This window comes from Nanorana parkeri, unplaced genomic scaffold (assembly GCF_000935625.1).
Source record: "Nanorana parkeri isolate BGI_ZX_2015 unplaced genomic scaffold, ASM93562v1 scaffold1068, whole genome shotgun sequence".
Lineage (NCBI taxonomy): Eukaryota > Metazoa > Chordata > Amphibia > Anura > Dicroglossidae > Nanorana > Nanorana parkeri.
Genome location: NW_017307336.1, coordinates 46378 through 65009, shown reverse-complemented (window position 1 = coordinate 65009; position 18632 = coordinate 46378). Strand labels below are relative to the sequence as shown.

General features: G+C 40.6%; 1 protein-coding gene across 1 annotated transcript in view; it reads left to right on the top strand.

Moving 5' to 3' along the window:
• AIG1 (androgen induced 1) overlaps positions 1-16899 on the top strand; it is a 181387-nt gene extending 164488 nt beyond the window's left edge. Inside the window, exons 4-6 of the mRNA XM_018567583.1 lie at positions 949-1064; positions 14548-14711; positions 16662-16899. Coding sequence (XP_018423085.1) covers positions 949-1064; positions 14548-14711; positions 16662-16696 — 315 coding nt within the window. The 3' untranslated portion in view covers positions 16697-16899. The remainder of the gene's footprint in view (positions 1-948; positions 1065-14547; positions 14712-16661) is intronic.
• Positions 16900-18632: the final 1733 nt, after the last annotated feature.

Here is an 18632-nt window from a genome sequence, read left to right as displayed (position 1 = left end):
CATTTACACAGTATACCTAAAACTAATATACTAAAATATAATAATAATAATAATAATAATATAGTATAATAGAATATATTTTTTTACTTTTTAGCTGTTTCTTTGGAGCAGGATTATACATAGGACACTCCAAGCAGCTTCTATTGCCTTGAATAGATGTGTGTGTGTGATGGTTTGTTTTAGTGTGTTAGCATACAATGTAAAACCCATTCCCTGAGATTCTTAACCCCTTCTTAGGACACACAGAGGGGAATATATAAAAACTGGAGCAGACAAAATGTTGAGCAGCTGTGCATGGCAACCAATCAGCTTCTCTCTTTCATTTTCAAATCTTAACTGAACAAACTGCAGAGAGAAGCTGATTGCTTGCCATGCACAGCTGCTCCAGATTTTGTCTGCTCCAGTTTAGATAATTCCCCTCACAATATTCAAATTTAGTTTACATTTGATAATTACATCTGCCAGCACAGTACAGACAGGGTTAATTATGGTAAACATAACTTCCTACTTAGCATTACATAGACTAGAAAGCTAACTAAGATCTTTCAACAAGGAAAAAGCAATTAAAAAGGTAAGCAATTTTTTTTGAAAGGGTGAATGACATTCACAAATATAAAGTAGGTGTTATCCCAATTTGGCTGCAAAAGTGGAAATGCACTTTGTTTAAAAGAGGTAACAATATTTATCCTGGCAATGCCATCATCTTCCATTCTTCCCAGAAGGCTGATGCCATCTTTGTTCAGGAATCATCCAGGGTCACTACTTCCTGGACCCAAACGGCAGTAGCTTATAATAAAAGTGACGCAGATTGAAGATAAATAACTGATACTGTTTATTTAATTAACTTGCGGCTCTATATTTTAACATGTCAAGAATGTATTCATGCAGACTTGCAAAGTAACTTGTGGCTCCTCTCTAAATGCTGACAATTATCTGTTTATTTTCTAGCATACGACAGTGCTGCCTTTCATATTAATTGAGATGAGAACAGCTCATCACCAGTATCCGAGCAGAAGTTGTGGCCTTGCAACAGTCAGCTTCTTCTCTATTTGCTATATTTTATGGTAAGAGTTACATTTAATAAGTGCATAACATAATAACCAGTAATATTACTTTTCACAAATGTCACATTCAGTCCTACATTCGCTGTGTTGGATAAAAATTGCCCCAACTAGCAGGGCCTGTTCATATAGTGAGTGTTCCCAAAGATTTTGCAGATTTTTCCTACTAGAAAATAGAATCTTGGGGGTTTACAACTTTCTTTCCTACTTTATTGCAGCTTTTACATACAAAGAATAAAAAAAATGAGGCAAACGACCATTTCACGTGTATAACACACGCTTTCTTGAGATCTTTGGCAGGATTTTTAACAAGGCTACACAAAAGGGTGAAGAGTTTGGAGAAGGCAGGAGAAGTTAACAATCTAGGACAACACAGCTGAACTGAAAAGTAAGCTGAATTGGAGAATTTTTCCAGTTCAACTATGTTATCCTAGATTGTTCACTTCTCCTGCCTTCTCCAAATTCTTCACCCTTTTGTGAATAGCCCTGTTAGTGTTTGTATGTAAAAGCTATTATGAAGAAAGAAAAAACACTGTATGTGCCCTGGATTGTATGTCCTTATGCATTGAACTGTGGTTATCATTAGGGATGAGCGAACCAGGTAAAGATCAGTTCGCAAGAAGTTTGGCGAACCCAGCAGCAGGATCATAGAACTCTACTGAAATCTATGGGAGTCGAATCTTCAACCTGTTTGTTTACATACATGAGCCAAATGGGAATCTGTCTTTCTCCGGTGGGAGTGTAATAGGATGGCATCATGTTGGCGGGTCAACATCTTCGTGAAGCGGGCCGTTGTGGTGGTGGGTCATCGTGATTGAGAAGGATCCATATTACTGGACAATGGGATAGGCTTTGAATTTTTAGTTTGGCACATTGTTTACATTTAAAAAAATAATTAATGACTGTCACATTGTGTGTATGTTTTTTATTTACGTTTAACTATTTGTGGGAATGAGCGAGAGGAAGTAGAACCCCTGTACTCATTCCCCTGTGGCATGCAGTGGATATCTAGAGACCCCTAAAGGGGACTTCCAGATTCCTAAAACTCCCCCCACATTCTTTTGGGGAATGGATGTGGGGAAGTGGCCCTTATCCTCTTAATATGCCATACTCCTTGCAAGGTAGCTCGCAATGTTGAAGGCATGAGACCTGATATGGGTCAGGAACAGGATGCGCACACGCACTGCCCTCCCTTTCCTGGCTACCTAGGCTACATGCCTGGATAAGGAACCTAGTATGACTTTTAAGGAAGGCCCCTAACGCAAGAATGACAGGTCCCTAGGCAGCTGCAATGGGTAAACAAACAGTCCAGGGATCCAGTATTACGCAATTGGCCAAATGTGGTCTTGAACATATATAGTCAATGATGTCACCCAGGATTCATGGCTGATGTTTGTTTACATGGTGGATACACTGGTCAAATATGGCCAGTTTGTTTGGCCATTTGCCAAACTGCTTAAAGGCTGGGTTCAGGTCCACCCTGTGGTCATCCCGAATCTGAACTTCATCCCTAGTTATCATAACAAGTGGAGCACTGACACCTGTCAGCAGGAGGTTGCATATGAATGAATAGTCTATCATGGTGTTTTGTATTTTCAACAGTTTTGGACCCCCGTGACTTTATGTTACGATACTTTGCTGATTTTTATTGGGGGGGCTATTTGAAATTCTCCTAAATGCAGACATATTCCTGTCATTTTCAGCTTCCGTTATAGTCTAAGCAAATGCTCACAAAATGCACATAACATGCTTTTAAACTCTTATTATAAGTGCTTATAAGCATTCTCATTGTCTAGAACATCACAATATGGCTTACTACACTTATATAAAATGATGGAAAAATGCTTTTAAAATGCCTATAAAAAACTCAACAAAACGTTTCTGAAAAGCTGATAAATTCTCAAATCGATTGAAAATGTTTATAAACGCCCATGCACAAATGCGAATACATGCTTGACACCTTCAAGCAATGCTGTTGTGAATAATGCTGGAGCACAGGATATATCTATAGGCAAATGGGAAAGCCTCTTTTAGTTAATTTATACATTTAAACATGTAAAAGATGAGGTTTTTATATTTTTTTAATGGTCGTATCAATATGACACCAATATAAATTGCAGAGAAAAGAAAAATTAAAAATTTATGCTTTTTTTCACTTCCTTTCACTGTTGGGGTCTTTTATGAAACATGCTTTATTCCAAACCTCTGTACAAATAGTCTGCCTGTGCTGAAAAGCATACTCTTAAAATCCATTAGTGAATATCAACATTCCAGTACTGGAAACTTTCAGTGACATGAAAATCCACAACTATGTCTTCATTTAGAAAATATGCTGCCCTCCACTGCTAATGTCATGGTGCCAATTCCCACTATGTGACCATTATATAGAACGTGCCAGAAAGACAAATTAATGCAGAGTTTAAATCAGAATTAAACCACCAGCACAAAAAAAAAAAGTTGAGCCCCCAGGCACATGATAGACTTACCTATCAAAGTGATCCCCTCAAGTGCTGCAATGTCAGAGCTTCTATCTGTCACTGATACTTCCTTCTATTGCTGGGCATCTTCCGGGCTCAAAATCTTTTCCCTATTGATTGCCTGAGCATGGATGACTTAATTGGATGACGGCAGTAACTTTGACACAACACAGAATACCACGTGTACGGAAAAACAGGCTAGCTGAAACAGATATGACTTGCACAGTCTATTCTGTAATATAAAAATACTATCTGTCAGCACTTTAATACTTTTAAAACTTCCACTTTAAAACAGGCATAAGCATAATAGACAAATCATTTTTTAATTTAATCACACCCTTTTCTGCTTTAATATACTATATAAAATCAGTAAACGCTGGCTTACTTATTTTTATACACAATTTATATCACGGAAACAGTTTGGGCAGCACTTTACAAAATATGGGGTGACAGTACAGTTACAATACAATTCCAGACAAGAAGATTAGAAGGGCCCTTGTGCTGGAACAATAGTTGTATCAAATATGACAATTCATAGTCATAGCTGATATTCATACAACTGTGAAATTAGAATTTATACAACAATTTTCCTTAAGCCATATATTGTGAGCAGTATTGTAGCTGATTTATGTGCTGCCATCTAGTGGGCATTTTGTTTATTGCAACATGTTTCTCTTCATGTCCCTCCCCTTGTGTGTAATATACCGCCCTTCTTCTCCAGTAGTCGTTTTAGTGTCATGGCTACTTGTAACAGGACCACATGCACATGCTAGCCTGGAAACATTATCATCCTTGATCTTCACATGCCATCTATTCATTCATTTGCTGTATCCTGTTGCCTGCTCTAACCTGCTGCACGGAATAAACTTTGTAGATGGAAAAGATATTTGGTGAGTTCAGATATCTGATAAGGATTGTCCGCTGTGATTATATCTGCTTATACAGGCCAGGTATAGAGGTCTCAGCAAGGGATACATAGCTAATACAACAATCGGAGTCAGATTAGCCCTACTTGTGAGAGCTTATAATCTGCTAGACATGTAAGCCGGAAGAAAATTAGTTTTGTTTCAGGTTTCGGATCCAAACGCTGTTTCGTTTCGGCATTTGGATTCCAGTTTTGGACAGGGTTTTCTGATTGGCCAGAAAACAGTCACGTGTCCGATTTAGTTTCATTTTGAACAAAATTCGGATGATCTGAACTTTCGTTAAAAGGGCATTTGGTTTGGTTTGCATTTGGCCTCATTGGAATTCGGACATTCAGATGCATCCGAATATCTGAATTCACAAAATATCATCCAAATTTGAATTTGGAATGAAGCTAAATTTTTATGTCTACGATCTATCTATGTAAAGCAGCTGCAGAGGTACAGATATACTAAATACTTGTATGCACGTGTCAGTGCATGCATATGCTACATACTATACATTGTTTAGTATATGTATGTAGTATTTTTGTCTCTAAGAATAGTTTTTATCATGAGACTTTTGTAAGTTAGTAAAATTGGGAAGCATCCTCTAAATTACATACCTTTCTCTAACCTATAACCTTCCCTTAAAACCTAACCTTCCATTAACCTGCACCCTAACACTTAACATAGCTATAAATATGAACCCTTAACACTTCACCCACTTAATCCCTAACCAAAACCTGAAACTTTACATTTAGAATTTAGCCAGATCTTAAGACAATGCTCAACCATACTTGAAGGACCACTAGAATGGATAGAACAAGTATCCGTTTTGGCAGAGTTATTTACCTACCACACTCCAGCAGTGGAGCCTCCTCCATCTCCCACGGCCACAGGCACTTCCCAGTTTTACCCAGAGTGCTGCGGCCATGTTACATGGCATGTCACACGACACTAGTGCAACCTTGGCACCAGTTCAACCTTACTACCTGTGTCCCATGCTACCAGTGCAACTGTGTTACCTGCAAATCTATCTACCAGTACGATCTAGCTACCAGTGCTACCTTTGTTACCAGTGCTACCTGTGTTACCAGTGCTACCTTGCTACCAGTGACAACAGTGCTACCCTTCTACCTCTACTACCCTGCTACCAATGCCAACAGTGATGGCTTCAAGCCCCAGATGAAGTCAATTGTGATGTAACGCATAGGACGGAGTCTCGCAGATGTGGATTGGAGATTGCATGTTCGGCAGCACAACTCCTGTTTAATCTGTCTTTGAACCCAGAGAATATGGCGACATGAAGAAAGAGTTGTCGGGCATACAATTGAAGTTTTATATCAACTTTCCTTATATGAGTAGTTTTTTAAATAAAGGAGTTTTTTTAATTTTACGGTTTTACGCTATGGGCTGTTTTTAAATTTGATGACATGCTGACGTCATTTTCTGTGTAACAATTGTGGAAAGACGGCCTTTGAATAAGATCGATTAGAGATCCTATAAAGCGATTTTAGACTTGCCCAGGTCTACATATAAGGTGAGCAGGCCACTGAGAGGGGGAGAACCTGGGTGATAATTGGAGTTGATGTATGCAGTGGTGTATTTAGGTTTTGTGCTGCCCTAGGCAAGACTAGACTCCGGCTGAGTGACAGTCACCACTCTCTGCACGGATAGATCGAGAAGTGAGCGAGCAACGGTATGTGTTCGCTCACTTCCCAATCTACTGAGCCGACGTGTGACAGTTTCATTGTCACACATCGGCTCGAACTATGAGGCTGAATGATTTTCACTCACCTCATAGTTCTCCTTTCAGGTCACTTTAAGCTCCCCACACACACACACTACAATCTGACTATACAATCTCCTCTAGATCTACCAACTTCCATGTTGGTAGATTACATACAAAATGATAGTTTTGGCAAATCTGAAGTAGATTGAACAGAGATTGTATGGCAGATTGTAAGGTGTATCACCATACCTTACATATCTTTACAGATAGAAGAGACGTTTATTGGTGTCAGTGGTAACATACTGTATGTGAGAAGTAGAAATTGCCCATCTCTCACAGAACCTCTGGACGATCCCTAGGCTTCTATAAACCTGAGGGCTTGTTCACACCAATTGTATTGCATTCCAGAGCGGGAGCTGCTGGAACGCATCACAATCGCTTACAAAACTTCCCCCTTAATTCTGCGGCAGGAGGGGGCACCGCCCCCTGCGCGTAGTGCGATCGGACGCATGGCAAAACATTCCACTGCAAATGCAAAAAATACAGCATGCAGCATTTTTTGCATTTGCAGTGGAAAGGAACGCAGAAAGGCTTTTGCCATGCGTCCGAACGCACTGTGGCCAGGGGAGCGTGGCTGCGGTTACATTGACTTCAATGCATCGCCACGCCCCCTCCTGCCCCAGAATGCAGGGGGAAGTGTGTGAGCGATTGCGGTGCGTTCCAGCAGCTCCCACTCTGGAACGCAACGCAATTGGTGTGAACAAGCCCTGAGGAGGAAAAGTATCCACACACTGACCATCGCTGTCTGCCTCCAGTCCTCTCTAAACAGGAAGAGGCCATGTCACATTTCCTATACACATTGCACACTACTCTGCCTGAACCCACTCCATGTAATTCACACATGGAGCAAACTCAGTACTGTGCTCACCCCCAGTCGATCCATTTACCTCACAGGTGACCCCTCTGTACTGCGCTCCCTCCAAGTTTCACTGTGTGCAGAGCGGAGCAGCCATCTGTCACAGAGTCCCGCCGCTGACTAGAACTCCTGCCGCTGACTCCCAGTACCGCGTCACTTCCTCCAATCACAGAGCCGTTCTCCCCACACTGCAGCATGATACAGCAGACCACTCCAACGGGGAGCTCGGCGCTCCCCAGTCTCCAGCCGGTCCACCGCTGAAGCCATCACACCGACGCCCGGCCGGCCCGAATCCTTGACCACCCCCATCCCCAGGATGCTGACCACGCCCACCACTGAAGGCTGACTGATCTCAGAAGGCTGTCGCCGCTCCCAGCCACTTCCTCCTGCTATTTACGGGGAACGTGAATAGCAGGCCTTGAAAATGTCCCTTGAAAAACCAGTGCAGCAGTCAGGCGCTCCTTCGGCTATTGCCGCTGACTGCCTCACTGGTTTGGGGGCGGAAATTTTGCCGCCCCCCTGGAAAGTGCCGCTCGAGGCAAACGCCTTGTACATACGCCCCTGGATGTATGGACTTTGTATAAAGAACTTTCACAGTGGAAGGATAAAGAGTGTGGTGCACTTGGGACAAATCTTGAGCACTTTATACGTGTGATTCCACATTTGTGCACATCTGAACACGGAAAATATGATTGAATTTCCAGAGGGATAATATTTAGGATTGATATTTACAGGATTGATATTTAGGGCAGTTGTGAACACTTTGATTGCATGTATTGTTTAGCACATATTTATTATAGATATTTGTTTATTTATTTATTGTTCTAGATAAAGCGCAGCACATTCATTATTATAATTTGATACGTTTAGAGGATAACTCTTCTTATAGTGCTTGCAGCTACACAGGGTTTGGCACGAGGTGCTATTTGTCATTAGAACATTCAGTAATGTTATCAAAGACATGACTGGAATGCCAAATTGTGTTTGGTTTTAACATTTGATTTTGGAAATGAATGGGAATGAGTTCCTCAAACCTTTAGAATTTTACATCCTGCTCCTTCAGTCGAAAACAATCATCAATTTGACCATAGTAGCTACTGGAAAATAGAAAGAACATTCCAAAAGTGAATTTGTTTTAACTAAATTCTACTGGTGTATGGCCATCTCAAAGCTAAAACCTTTTTTTGTTTCTTTAGTTTTGGATGGATAAAAGAAGGCATTAACTTTTGTCAAGCTTTTCAAGGTCTGTGTTCCTATTGGGACAATGAATCCTCTCTGTTTGCCCTGTTACAAAGAAAAAACTTTGTGGAAAATCCACATTTTTACAGTTTTGATCATAACATGAGGTATGGGAACCTTTCAGAGGTAAAACCTGTCCCAGCGACAACTGTCTAAGAGGGAATTTGCCCTCATACTGGAGAAATTTCCTCACACATCCTGTACTTCCTGTAATGTCAGGACAGTGAGAAATCTCCCAAATGGGACGCAGACAGTATAACAAAACCTGACAGAGGTTCCATCCCTGCTCCATTCCACACTCTATGCAATATTAAAATGTGGTTTTGGCTTTAGATACACTTAACAATTTCCTTAACCTTAACCTGCAAGCTAGCAACACCATATCCACTAAAACCCTCTGAAAGTGATGTGGTAACACCCAGTGGTTATTTATTCATTGGTGGCACACAAGACCAGCCTTAGGCCCATTTTACATGGGCATTCTGATCAGGTCTACCTGTCAGTTTTTCAAGCAGACCTGATCAGAAGCCTGATGTTAGTCTATGGGTAGCTGGTTCTAAACAGATGCGCATCAGTGCAGCTGCCCCAGGAGCAGAGATGGGGGGGCTAATTGTGTTCACTGCCCAGCCAACCTGGGAAAAGGACCCTAACTTTGCCTTTAACGAGGATCAATGGACGGGGGAACCAGAGACAATTCCACAGATTGCTTTTAGGTATTCACAGTCATCATTTTAACAGACATATTTGTCACCTTACTGGAGCCTTCTCAAACTTTTTATCGTGGTAAAACCCTTAAAACAACTTTCGGGTCGTAAAAATAAAAGCATAAGTAATGCAAATTTTACACCCAGGGCTGCTCTATGTGAGAAAATGATAAAGTAATAATGAAATTACAAATAGCTAAAAAGATAACTGGTATCCGTGGCTACTTATATGAGAGGCAGAAATTGTTCGATGCTGGAGCAACCTTTGATGGAATCTTAGGCTTCTGAAGAACCCTGGTTGAGAAAGGCTTGCCTAACTGTATGAAGAATATGGTTTTCACACCTTTTTTCTGAGACTAACATAAACAAATATTAAGGTGTTCTCTGTTTAAAGGTTAAGTGCAACTCGTAATAGTTCCTCACATTTAACAGGGCTCATTATGGAATGTGAAAGACCCTTTTCTGCTTTTCCCAACAGTTTCTTCAGTTTTGTTGAGTCTTGAGTGCCAGGAACACACCCCAACATTTATAGACACACTGGTAACTCAGTCACTTTAAAGTGTATCTAAAAGCAAAACATTTATATACTGACATTTTTATTCGGGTGGCTGCATTGTGTTTTTTTCCCCTTGTTTTTCACCTGGTGATCCAGCCAGCTAGTTGGTTATTTTTCAACTTTCTTTAGCAGATCAAGTTGTCCAGCAAAAGTGGCAAACCACTCATTGGCTGAAATTCATGCAGATCTGGTCTGCATTTGGTGTGAACAAGCCCTTACTGGCCGAATCACCAGGTGAAAATAAAGAAAACAAAGAAAACAAAACGCAAAAAAGAAAATTAATGTGGCCACCACATGTAAGGACTGGTAAGCTACCATATGATACATTTTTGGTTTTAGGTTTAGATACGCTTTAATACAATCGCCATGTAATGAATATCCAAGAACATGACGGGAGGTGTGAAAGTTTGTAAAATCAGCCTGTTCTATATCTTTAATCCATGCACCATGTATGGTGTGAATTGTTATCAAATGTCCTTGGCAGACATTTCACATACATTTGGACATGTCTTCCTCCATCTATCTATAAATCAATACATAGTAAAAAAAAGTATTTTCACTTGGCTAGTAGTACAAAAGGGCAACCAAAAATTGGTCTTGCACACGTGCCCCTTGGAAACTCCACTACTGGAGAGAAGTGTCCCCTTTTCCGCCACTGGAGAGCAAACAGGAAGACAGCAGGGTGAAAAGAGGTGAGAGACTGTGAGAACTAGAGCAGAGTGTGTACAGAGGTAAGGTGTCTGTAAATAGAGAGTGTGGATAGTATGGACACGAGTCAGAGCTAAGTGTGTGGATGCTGCAAAGTGAGGGATGTCTCTGGAGGAGGCACGGGCTCATTACAGCAGGGATCTCAAGTCTCCCTGATGTTCAGGGAGTCTCACGCTATTAGATAGCAGCTCCCTGACATCAGCGAGAGAGGCATTTTCTCACTGAAAGGTTTACTCTGAGTAAACCTTTCCGGTAAGTTATCAGTGGGTAAAGTTTCAGAGTGAGGCTTGCCTCCTGGAGGAAGGTCATGTGATCTCTAGAGTAGCCTCAGAACAAGGCTTGGCTCTCAGAAGGAAGAAGCTACTTTCTGCACAGAGAGGGCGGGCATAGACTACTATTGAGAACAGGTACAGGCACTGCTGCAGGATTGAGAGAGTGCTGTTAACCCTTTGTGGATAATATAGAATCAATTATATGCCCTGGTTGTCTAGTTATAGAGAACATTTATTTCACTCGCTGCCCATAGCAACTAGTCAACTGTGTATCAGGGACTTTACTCCTCAGCTTTTTTTTAAAAAGGTCTTGGGCTGTCTAATAAAATGTGACCTTTACACTGACAGATACTTGAACATCTTATATATATATATATATTATCATTATTATTTCTTTTATATTCTGACGAAGGCCGCTGTAAGAAAAAACAAAAAAACAGAAAGGGCACCTCCCTGAAATGATACGGGAACCTCCCTGAAATAAGGTTTTGCAAAAAAAACAAAACTAAAGGGGTTATTCACAAAGCTCCCGTAGGCAGCCGAGTGAATAACCGACTCGAAGTGAAGTGAGCCGAACGCTGTTCGGCTATTAACTTCAGGCTTGTAAAGCTGTTTTCAGCCGTACATTGGCTGAAATCAGCCTGTTCATCGGCTTGCTTCGGGTAGGTTCGGGTCGGCCGACCCGAAGTGCAGAAGGGGTCCGAGCGGCTCGGCTATTCTGCTCTGTACCTCTGTGGTACCGAGCAGAAAAGAAAAACAGTTTAAAAAAGTTTTAAAAAAAAGAAAACGATTAAGCAGAGCTAGCAGTGATAGCTAGCTCAGCCCAACAGTTTTCTATTGGCTGGGACCAGCTGTCATTACAAGGAGTGCTTGGCGGAGACGGCGCTGATATCAAAGCCGGCTCTGCTGAGCTGTCATCGTAATGACAGATCAGCGTCCCCTGGTTACCTGGTAACCAGGGGACGCTGATCTGTCCCTGCGAGTGGCCGGAGCCAGCCGTGAGATGACGTCTGGCTCCGCCCAGCTGTCAGTAGCAGGCTTTCGGCCCGCTTAGGATTTCACCTCGGCTCATTTGAGCAGAAGCAAATGCCTTCGGCTTGGCTGAGCCACTCGGCCAACTTCGGGAGCATTATAGGCTATAGTGAATAGCCCATATAGCAGACCTTCAGTTCTACTGAACCGAAGGCCTCCCGTAACCGAAGCTAGCTAACGATCAGCCGAAGCTACTGCTGGATCCTTCGGCAGCTTTGTGAATAGATCCCTATGTTTTTATGTGCAACATGACATTTGCATCCTAACCCATTCCTGGTGAATCTTCCAGGTAAAAAAACAGGAACCTGCACTCTTTATACTACATATAGAATAGGAGGAGTGTTTTTTTTGGTGTTAATGTTGGAGTACAGAAAAATAAAATATGTGCATTTCACATGCACAGTACTATGTAAATTAGTGGCATGGACAGCGTTACACAATGTACATAATGTGATGTATTAACATTTGTTTTGGCTGTTTATGTTGCTGAAAGCTTTTATAGGCTCCATGGTAACAGAATCCTGTCAGACCAAAAAATGTAATAGAGACTCCAAGCAGAGATACCGCCAACTCTTTCCTCAAACCTCATGTAACCTCCTGCTTCTCCCTTTTAGTCTTGATTTAGATACTGAGATCATTAAATGTAGTGAGTAATATGTATTAATGAGGTGGCAGTAAGATAAATAAAACTTTGAATACGCTTAGTAGCTGCCAGCATTGTTCTTCATTCTCTTGCTTGCTTTCAAACTGTATTATTTAATATTTCGGACAAAACCATCTGAAATCACAAGCTAGTTTCTGGATTCCAGATTGGCTGAAATCTGAAAAATCTTAAATAGTATGGTTGTGTCTACTTTCACAATCTCAGTTTAATGATTGTTTGCTCTTGCTTTTCCAATATAGATTACATACCAATGTTATACATCATTACAAGAATTATGTGATTATGGCTTAGCTTACTGAAGATAAAAAAATCCTTAAAATGGTAAATGTTAATTTTAAAACTGATATTTTAGCCAACAGGCTGAATTATTTACCAGCCACCGCTAAAGTATATTTAAATGCTTCAAGCTGAACTCTGGGCGCATAGCTTTTATAGTAATAGATACCACATGTTGGCCAAACACTTGGCCTTTTTTATTGGCAATTTTTGAGCTTTCCATCCATTTTTGTCAACAGTAATCTGTTACCAACGGATTCATCGTTTCCCAGTTTCAAGCAATGAAAATCAAAATTGCAGTTGAAATCATTTGAAACTAGCACAGTGCCAGTTGAAAGCCATTTTCCATGCCAGTTTTCATAATCTAGTCACTTAAAACCAGGAAATGGCTTTAACTAGAGGAGTAGTCATGTGGTTGAAAGCTAATGTATTGCCAGAATTGAGGTTGCCTATCTGCAATCTGTGATTACATGCTTCATTGCTGATTCTATTTCTCAATATGGTTTTAAATGCAGCTAACAATAATTCCAGGGTTAGTGATACCACTGATCTGTAGCAGTATTAAAGGAGAACTATGGGGTCAGTGTTTTTCCTCCTTAGGATAACGGGAGGACACAAACTAGCGTCCTCCCGTTACCCTAAGCTCAGTATACCACGAGCTACAGCTCGCGGTATACTGAGACGCCGCAACAGGAGCGGATACCGACATCGACGTCGAGATCCGCCCAGCTGCGTGAGTGACAGCTATCTAGAGGCAGAGCCAGCTGTACCCGCCCCCTCCCCGTCCATCCCCTGGTGTCATTATTGTTATGTCCATCCCCTGGTGTCATTATTGTTATGTCCGGGGATAATGACACCAAGGGACATAATAATAATAATGATAATGACACCAGGGGGACATAATAATAATAATAATAATGACACGGGGGGGGGACATAATAATGATGACATCAGGGGACATGCTCAGGTGTCATTATTATTATTGTTGCTATTCTATGCAGTGGAAGTGGTAGGTGGCGAATGATCCACATTTACCATGAAAGTAGAATTATGGGGAGAGTGAAATGCGCTCTTCCCCCCAGTTACTGAAGCTGCCGCAGGTTGGCTCTCTTGATCGAGAACTGAGTGATCACATACCGCTGATCACTCAGTTCCTGCACTCACTCTCTCTGCAGAGAGCGGTGGCTGTCAGTCACGGCTCCTCGCAGGAATAGCCCCCTCCCCTCTCTGATCCTCCAACGCTGACTGGAAGGATGGATGGGAGAGGGGGCGGACACAACCTCTGGAGAGGTAGAGTCAGCTGTCAATCAGGCGGTGGGGTGGATCTGGACAATATTTTTTGGATCCTTCCCAGCTGCAGCGTGGCTCTGCTCTGTCAGCATATAGCGCGCAATATTGCAGGGGGGGGGCGTGGTGGGGGGCCCAAGAAAATGTTTGCCCGGGGTCTAATCAATATTAAAGACGGCCCTGTTTACACGGTTCCATTGATTTACAGATCATGGGGGTGTCCTTTGATCTGCAGATGATGACAGTTAAAGCAACCCTACCAGTAAAAAATACATTTCACATGCAAATTGGTTATATGTACAAATTAATAAAGTAAGAATAGTGTTTATACAACTAATTTTGTTTCTATATGAATGTCTATTGAATCAGTTACTATATAGAATATGGAGTCATGGCATGCCCTTTATGTTTTATTATTATAGTATAGGATCTGTTTGGATCAGCTGGCATATGCATGTGTCACATCTGCCTTCAACTACATTAGATACGTATTCCTTCTCTGGCATAACTAGTGCAAAGTGTGCTTGATGTGTTCTTACGATTCTTTCAAAGTAATGGCTTAACACATTAACATTCTCCAGATTCCCCACGTTTGTTGGTTTTAAAAGTCTCTTGCAACGCATTTAACTCCACAAAAAGATCACCAACATTTTTGTGTATTACAGATATTCTGGATCTTCAACAAATAACTCTTTGTTTCATATCTGCTTTTTTTCAGGGTGTGCTGGGTTCATCATGTGACAGGCATATGGGTGTACCCGCTTCTGGAACACATCACTTCTGTAGCCAAAATATTCTTCTTCTTTATAGTCACTGTTATCATTAACATGTATTATATTCTTGGAGAAAAGTTAAACAGCTATATTTGGGACTTGGAGAAATGTAAGTAATAGGGGAATACCTTTGTCAGCATTTGTCTAGTCATAGTCTACTAAGAGACAGATTAAGGCATATTGTGGCCCTAGTCATGGTAGCAGCCTTGCCTCCCCTCCTCCGTCCCACCCCACCCCCATCCATCACTTTAGTTGGCATTTATTTATAAGCCGTACAATAAATGCAGAGAAGCCGATCCATTTGTATTGTCTATACTGGCATGGACCCTTCCATAAGACACTGAAAGCTCATCCCCCCTTTGTAATGTAACAGGCAGGTGCACAGCTTTGACCAACTGCTCTATCCATCTGGTTTATGGTAATATGGAATATAAAGGTTGTAATTGGACCCCTGGTCACCTGCCAGGCCCTAGGTTCCTGCCTTGATGGCCTCGGCTCTGGCTCTACATAAAAATTGTCACATCCAAAAATCCACTCACCTTTTATGTTCTTAAAGTGTAGCTCTCTGAGCTCAGACCTACTTACTGGCCTTGATGTGATATTTGATGGTGAGCACTGTGGTTACCTAAACCTTGCTGTTTGCTCAGCACATTTTTCTTGATATTCCTCTGGATAGTGCAGCACAGAAAAAGGACCACATTGCTCAATGTAAAATTGAGCAAACTGAAAGTTCTTAGATAATGTGCTTTATCTATTGAAGAGCAGCATTGTCATGCTGTAACAGTTAAGACTACAGAACATCTCCTTTAAACATCTCTGCTTTAAATATAAACTTTTAAGACTTTTGGGCAAACAGTTTCTGAATGTTGTAATTTGTAGCAGAATCTGCCTCTTTGGCATGCAGAAATGTACTAATTAGAATAATGTATCATGGTTTCACCAAATCTGTTACTGACTGGATTCATGTTGCTACATAATACAGCAATCATGGCTTTATAACACTAGAATATTGTAAGCTCTCACAGGCAGGGCCCTCCTTACCATCTTGTCTTGAATTGTATTGTAATGTCTTCCTTACATTGTAAAGTGCTGCGCAAACTGTTGCTGCTATAAAAATCCTGTATAATAATAATAATAATAATATTGGTTCACATGTGACCCGTTTGAGTATGCAAAGAGCTTGCAAAAAATTGGGTTCCCCTTTACCTAGTTGCTGTTATGGTTAAACTAATTTTCTCATAAAATGGCATTTAACGTCTTTTTAAAGTGATTACAGCATCAATTTCAGCAAAACATTAAAGGAATCCTCTTTAAGTAGTACCACTTTTTGGTGTACTTCTGCTTCCTAGTTTCCAGTGTTTGACACATTCACACAGACCTTTGCTGACTCCAAGCAGTGCATTCAAAATAGATTAAGGTATAACCAAGTGAGACACTAAGCTATGCATTGTTGTCATTAGTCGCAAGCACTCAATTCAGTTTAGAGACCCAGGGTATTTTGCCTTTCTTGAAAAACCTGTCTCAAGAATGTTTCCATTCCCAGAAGAAATACCTAAATGATTTTACCAGAAATTACAGTTGTCAAGTATTTTCCTTTTTTAAGATATGTTGACACTGCCAGACAGACAAGTAGAAGGTCAGACAAACCAGACTTAAAGTATTTAAATGTATCTTACAGTTAGTCTGAGTGGGCACAGACATTCCAGCTGGAGATATATCATACAACTGTCTTACTGTGCATATTGACCATTGCGTGCATTCTTGTATATTTTTAATCAATCTATAACTGAGCCTTCTGCATCATCACATTCATTTTATGCTGGGAGATTTGGAATTAGCAAGCATCATTGTGTGTTACATTTTGTACAGTACACCACTCAGCCAGCTCAAGTACCCCATGTATATCTCAAGGGCTCTTTCAGTTAGCTGCAAGGTAGACCTTTCTTCTTGTCCCTCCAAGAGAGTTTCCACTTTCTCACCTTGGCATTCCTGTTTATGTTTATGTAAATTAAATATTGTTATCTTTTACCTAATTACCTCTGATTATTTATTTTCCTAGCCATTGAAGCAGGAGAGAAACAGAAGACTGACTAACCTTCAAATTAAGGCAATAAAATATCTTCTGAAATACCTATTGATACAAGACAGAAGTATTTCAACCCATTCTATAATTCTACACCATCAAAAGGATGTAGGAACTTGACCTTGTGGACTATAAAACAAACAAAGCTACTAACAGATTTCAAGATCTGATACAGTGAAAAAAGAAGATGCCAAACTATGAACTAACTTACTTAAAATATAATAATAAACAAATCAGACTAAGAAAAGTTTTGCCAAGTCTGTCAGCGCTTGGATTACTATTACAATGAAATATTTAAATCTGATCTGTAGCTATCACTTTAGAGTTATAGTTTTATTTCGGATGCTTAGTTATGTTGTAAAATGTATTTATTGCCTGTGAATCCCAAGGCTTCGTATTGGAAATTTCTCCTATTGCCAGCACCATTAGGGTAACACAGGCCTAAATTTCTGTATGCAGGAGGCCCTGTGAATAAAAAAACTTTAGCCAACAACATGCCCCATCTCTCCACAACAAAATCGTATTTTCAAACCAGGTTTTGGCCATTACTAAATGGATGGAGGGCTAGCATTGCCACTCTGCAAGCTGTCAGTTTGTCAGTTCTTCAACAGAAACTGAAACCAGTAAAATGCTAAAAATGATTATGGGGGTTACTCTAGTCCAGCTGCATTACCCATGATGGATTTGTATCTGCAGGGTCAATGCACAGAGCAGTGCTGAAAACCCCCATCTCTATAGCTACTAGTAGTCTAGGCATGTGTCTGCAAAGTGTAGGGGGGCTTCTGTGATAGATACCAAAACTGCAGATTATTCTTAGCTTAATTCACAAAAACATGCGTGGCTATAAGCACATAAGAGCAGACACCACAATCTGCATACCTCTTATTCCAAACAAAGCTTCTTCTATGTGCCTAAGAAACAAATAAATCTGGGCACAAAAAATATTCAGCCCCAGACATAGGCTCAAGCTCTGGCATGCCCACCCAGATATCTCAGAATGCAGTGTGAGTGAATCGGCAGACAAAAGAGTGACCAAATTGTATTTTGTGATATCGTTTGTCAGGCAATGTTGCCACCTTTTCTGAGAAAAAATCCCAGGTTTTGATCTCTTTACTTTTTGATAAACTTTTGCAACTAGTCTTATTTTTACCATTCAGGGACATTGGTAATGTACAGGGTTCAGGAGGGGTATTGGATGGAGTCACAGGGGTGAAAAGGGGTATCAGAAGCTGTTTCAGGGGTTAGGAGGGGTAGCAGATGATGTCACAGGGCTTAGTAGGTGTACCAGATGGGTATTAGAAGCTGTCACAGGTGTGAGGAGCGGTACTAGATGGTATCACAAAGAGTGATAGTTTCATTTTAATAAAACAAAATTTGTCTCACTTTATTTCTAATGTTTGTCATATTGATATGACTGATCCAAAAATGTGTGTGGGTGGAGTGGGGTGAGGGGAACAAAAGTTCAACTGCTTCCAAAGAGGGCATAGCACAAAAAGTCTGAAAACCACTGCATTAAACATACTGTAGATTGGCTTATACTAGTTATACTTGTTTTTTTTCTGTAGTAGGTAAAAGAGATTTCTGCAGCGTCAGTCTGCCCTACAAGACTGTGATGTCGCCTCACACATGACTGATTTGTATTAGTCTGAGATTTCTGTTCTGCAGACCAGCAGCACCTGACATTGAGAAGTATAACATATTTGTATGCAGGATTTAGGTCTCTGGAATGCAATGAGAATTTGCAGTTTAAACTTGGGGTGCATTATTTTATGCTAAGCTATGTTTTCTGTAGTTACATGAATTACTACTATTGTATGGTACCTACATTAAATATATTGCTGCAAAAAAAAAAAAACGTAATTTGTGGCATTTTTTGTTTTTTTCATTACAACACTACAAAATTACACATGGAAAATGCATACTTTTTTACATTTTGAATATATGTAC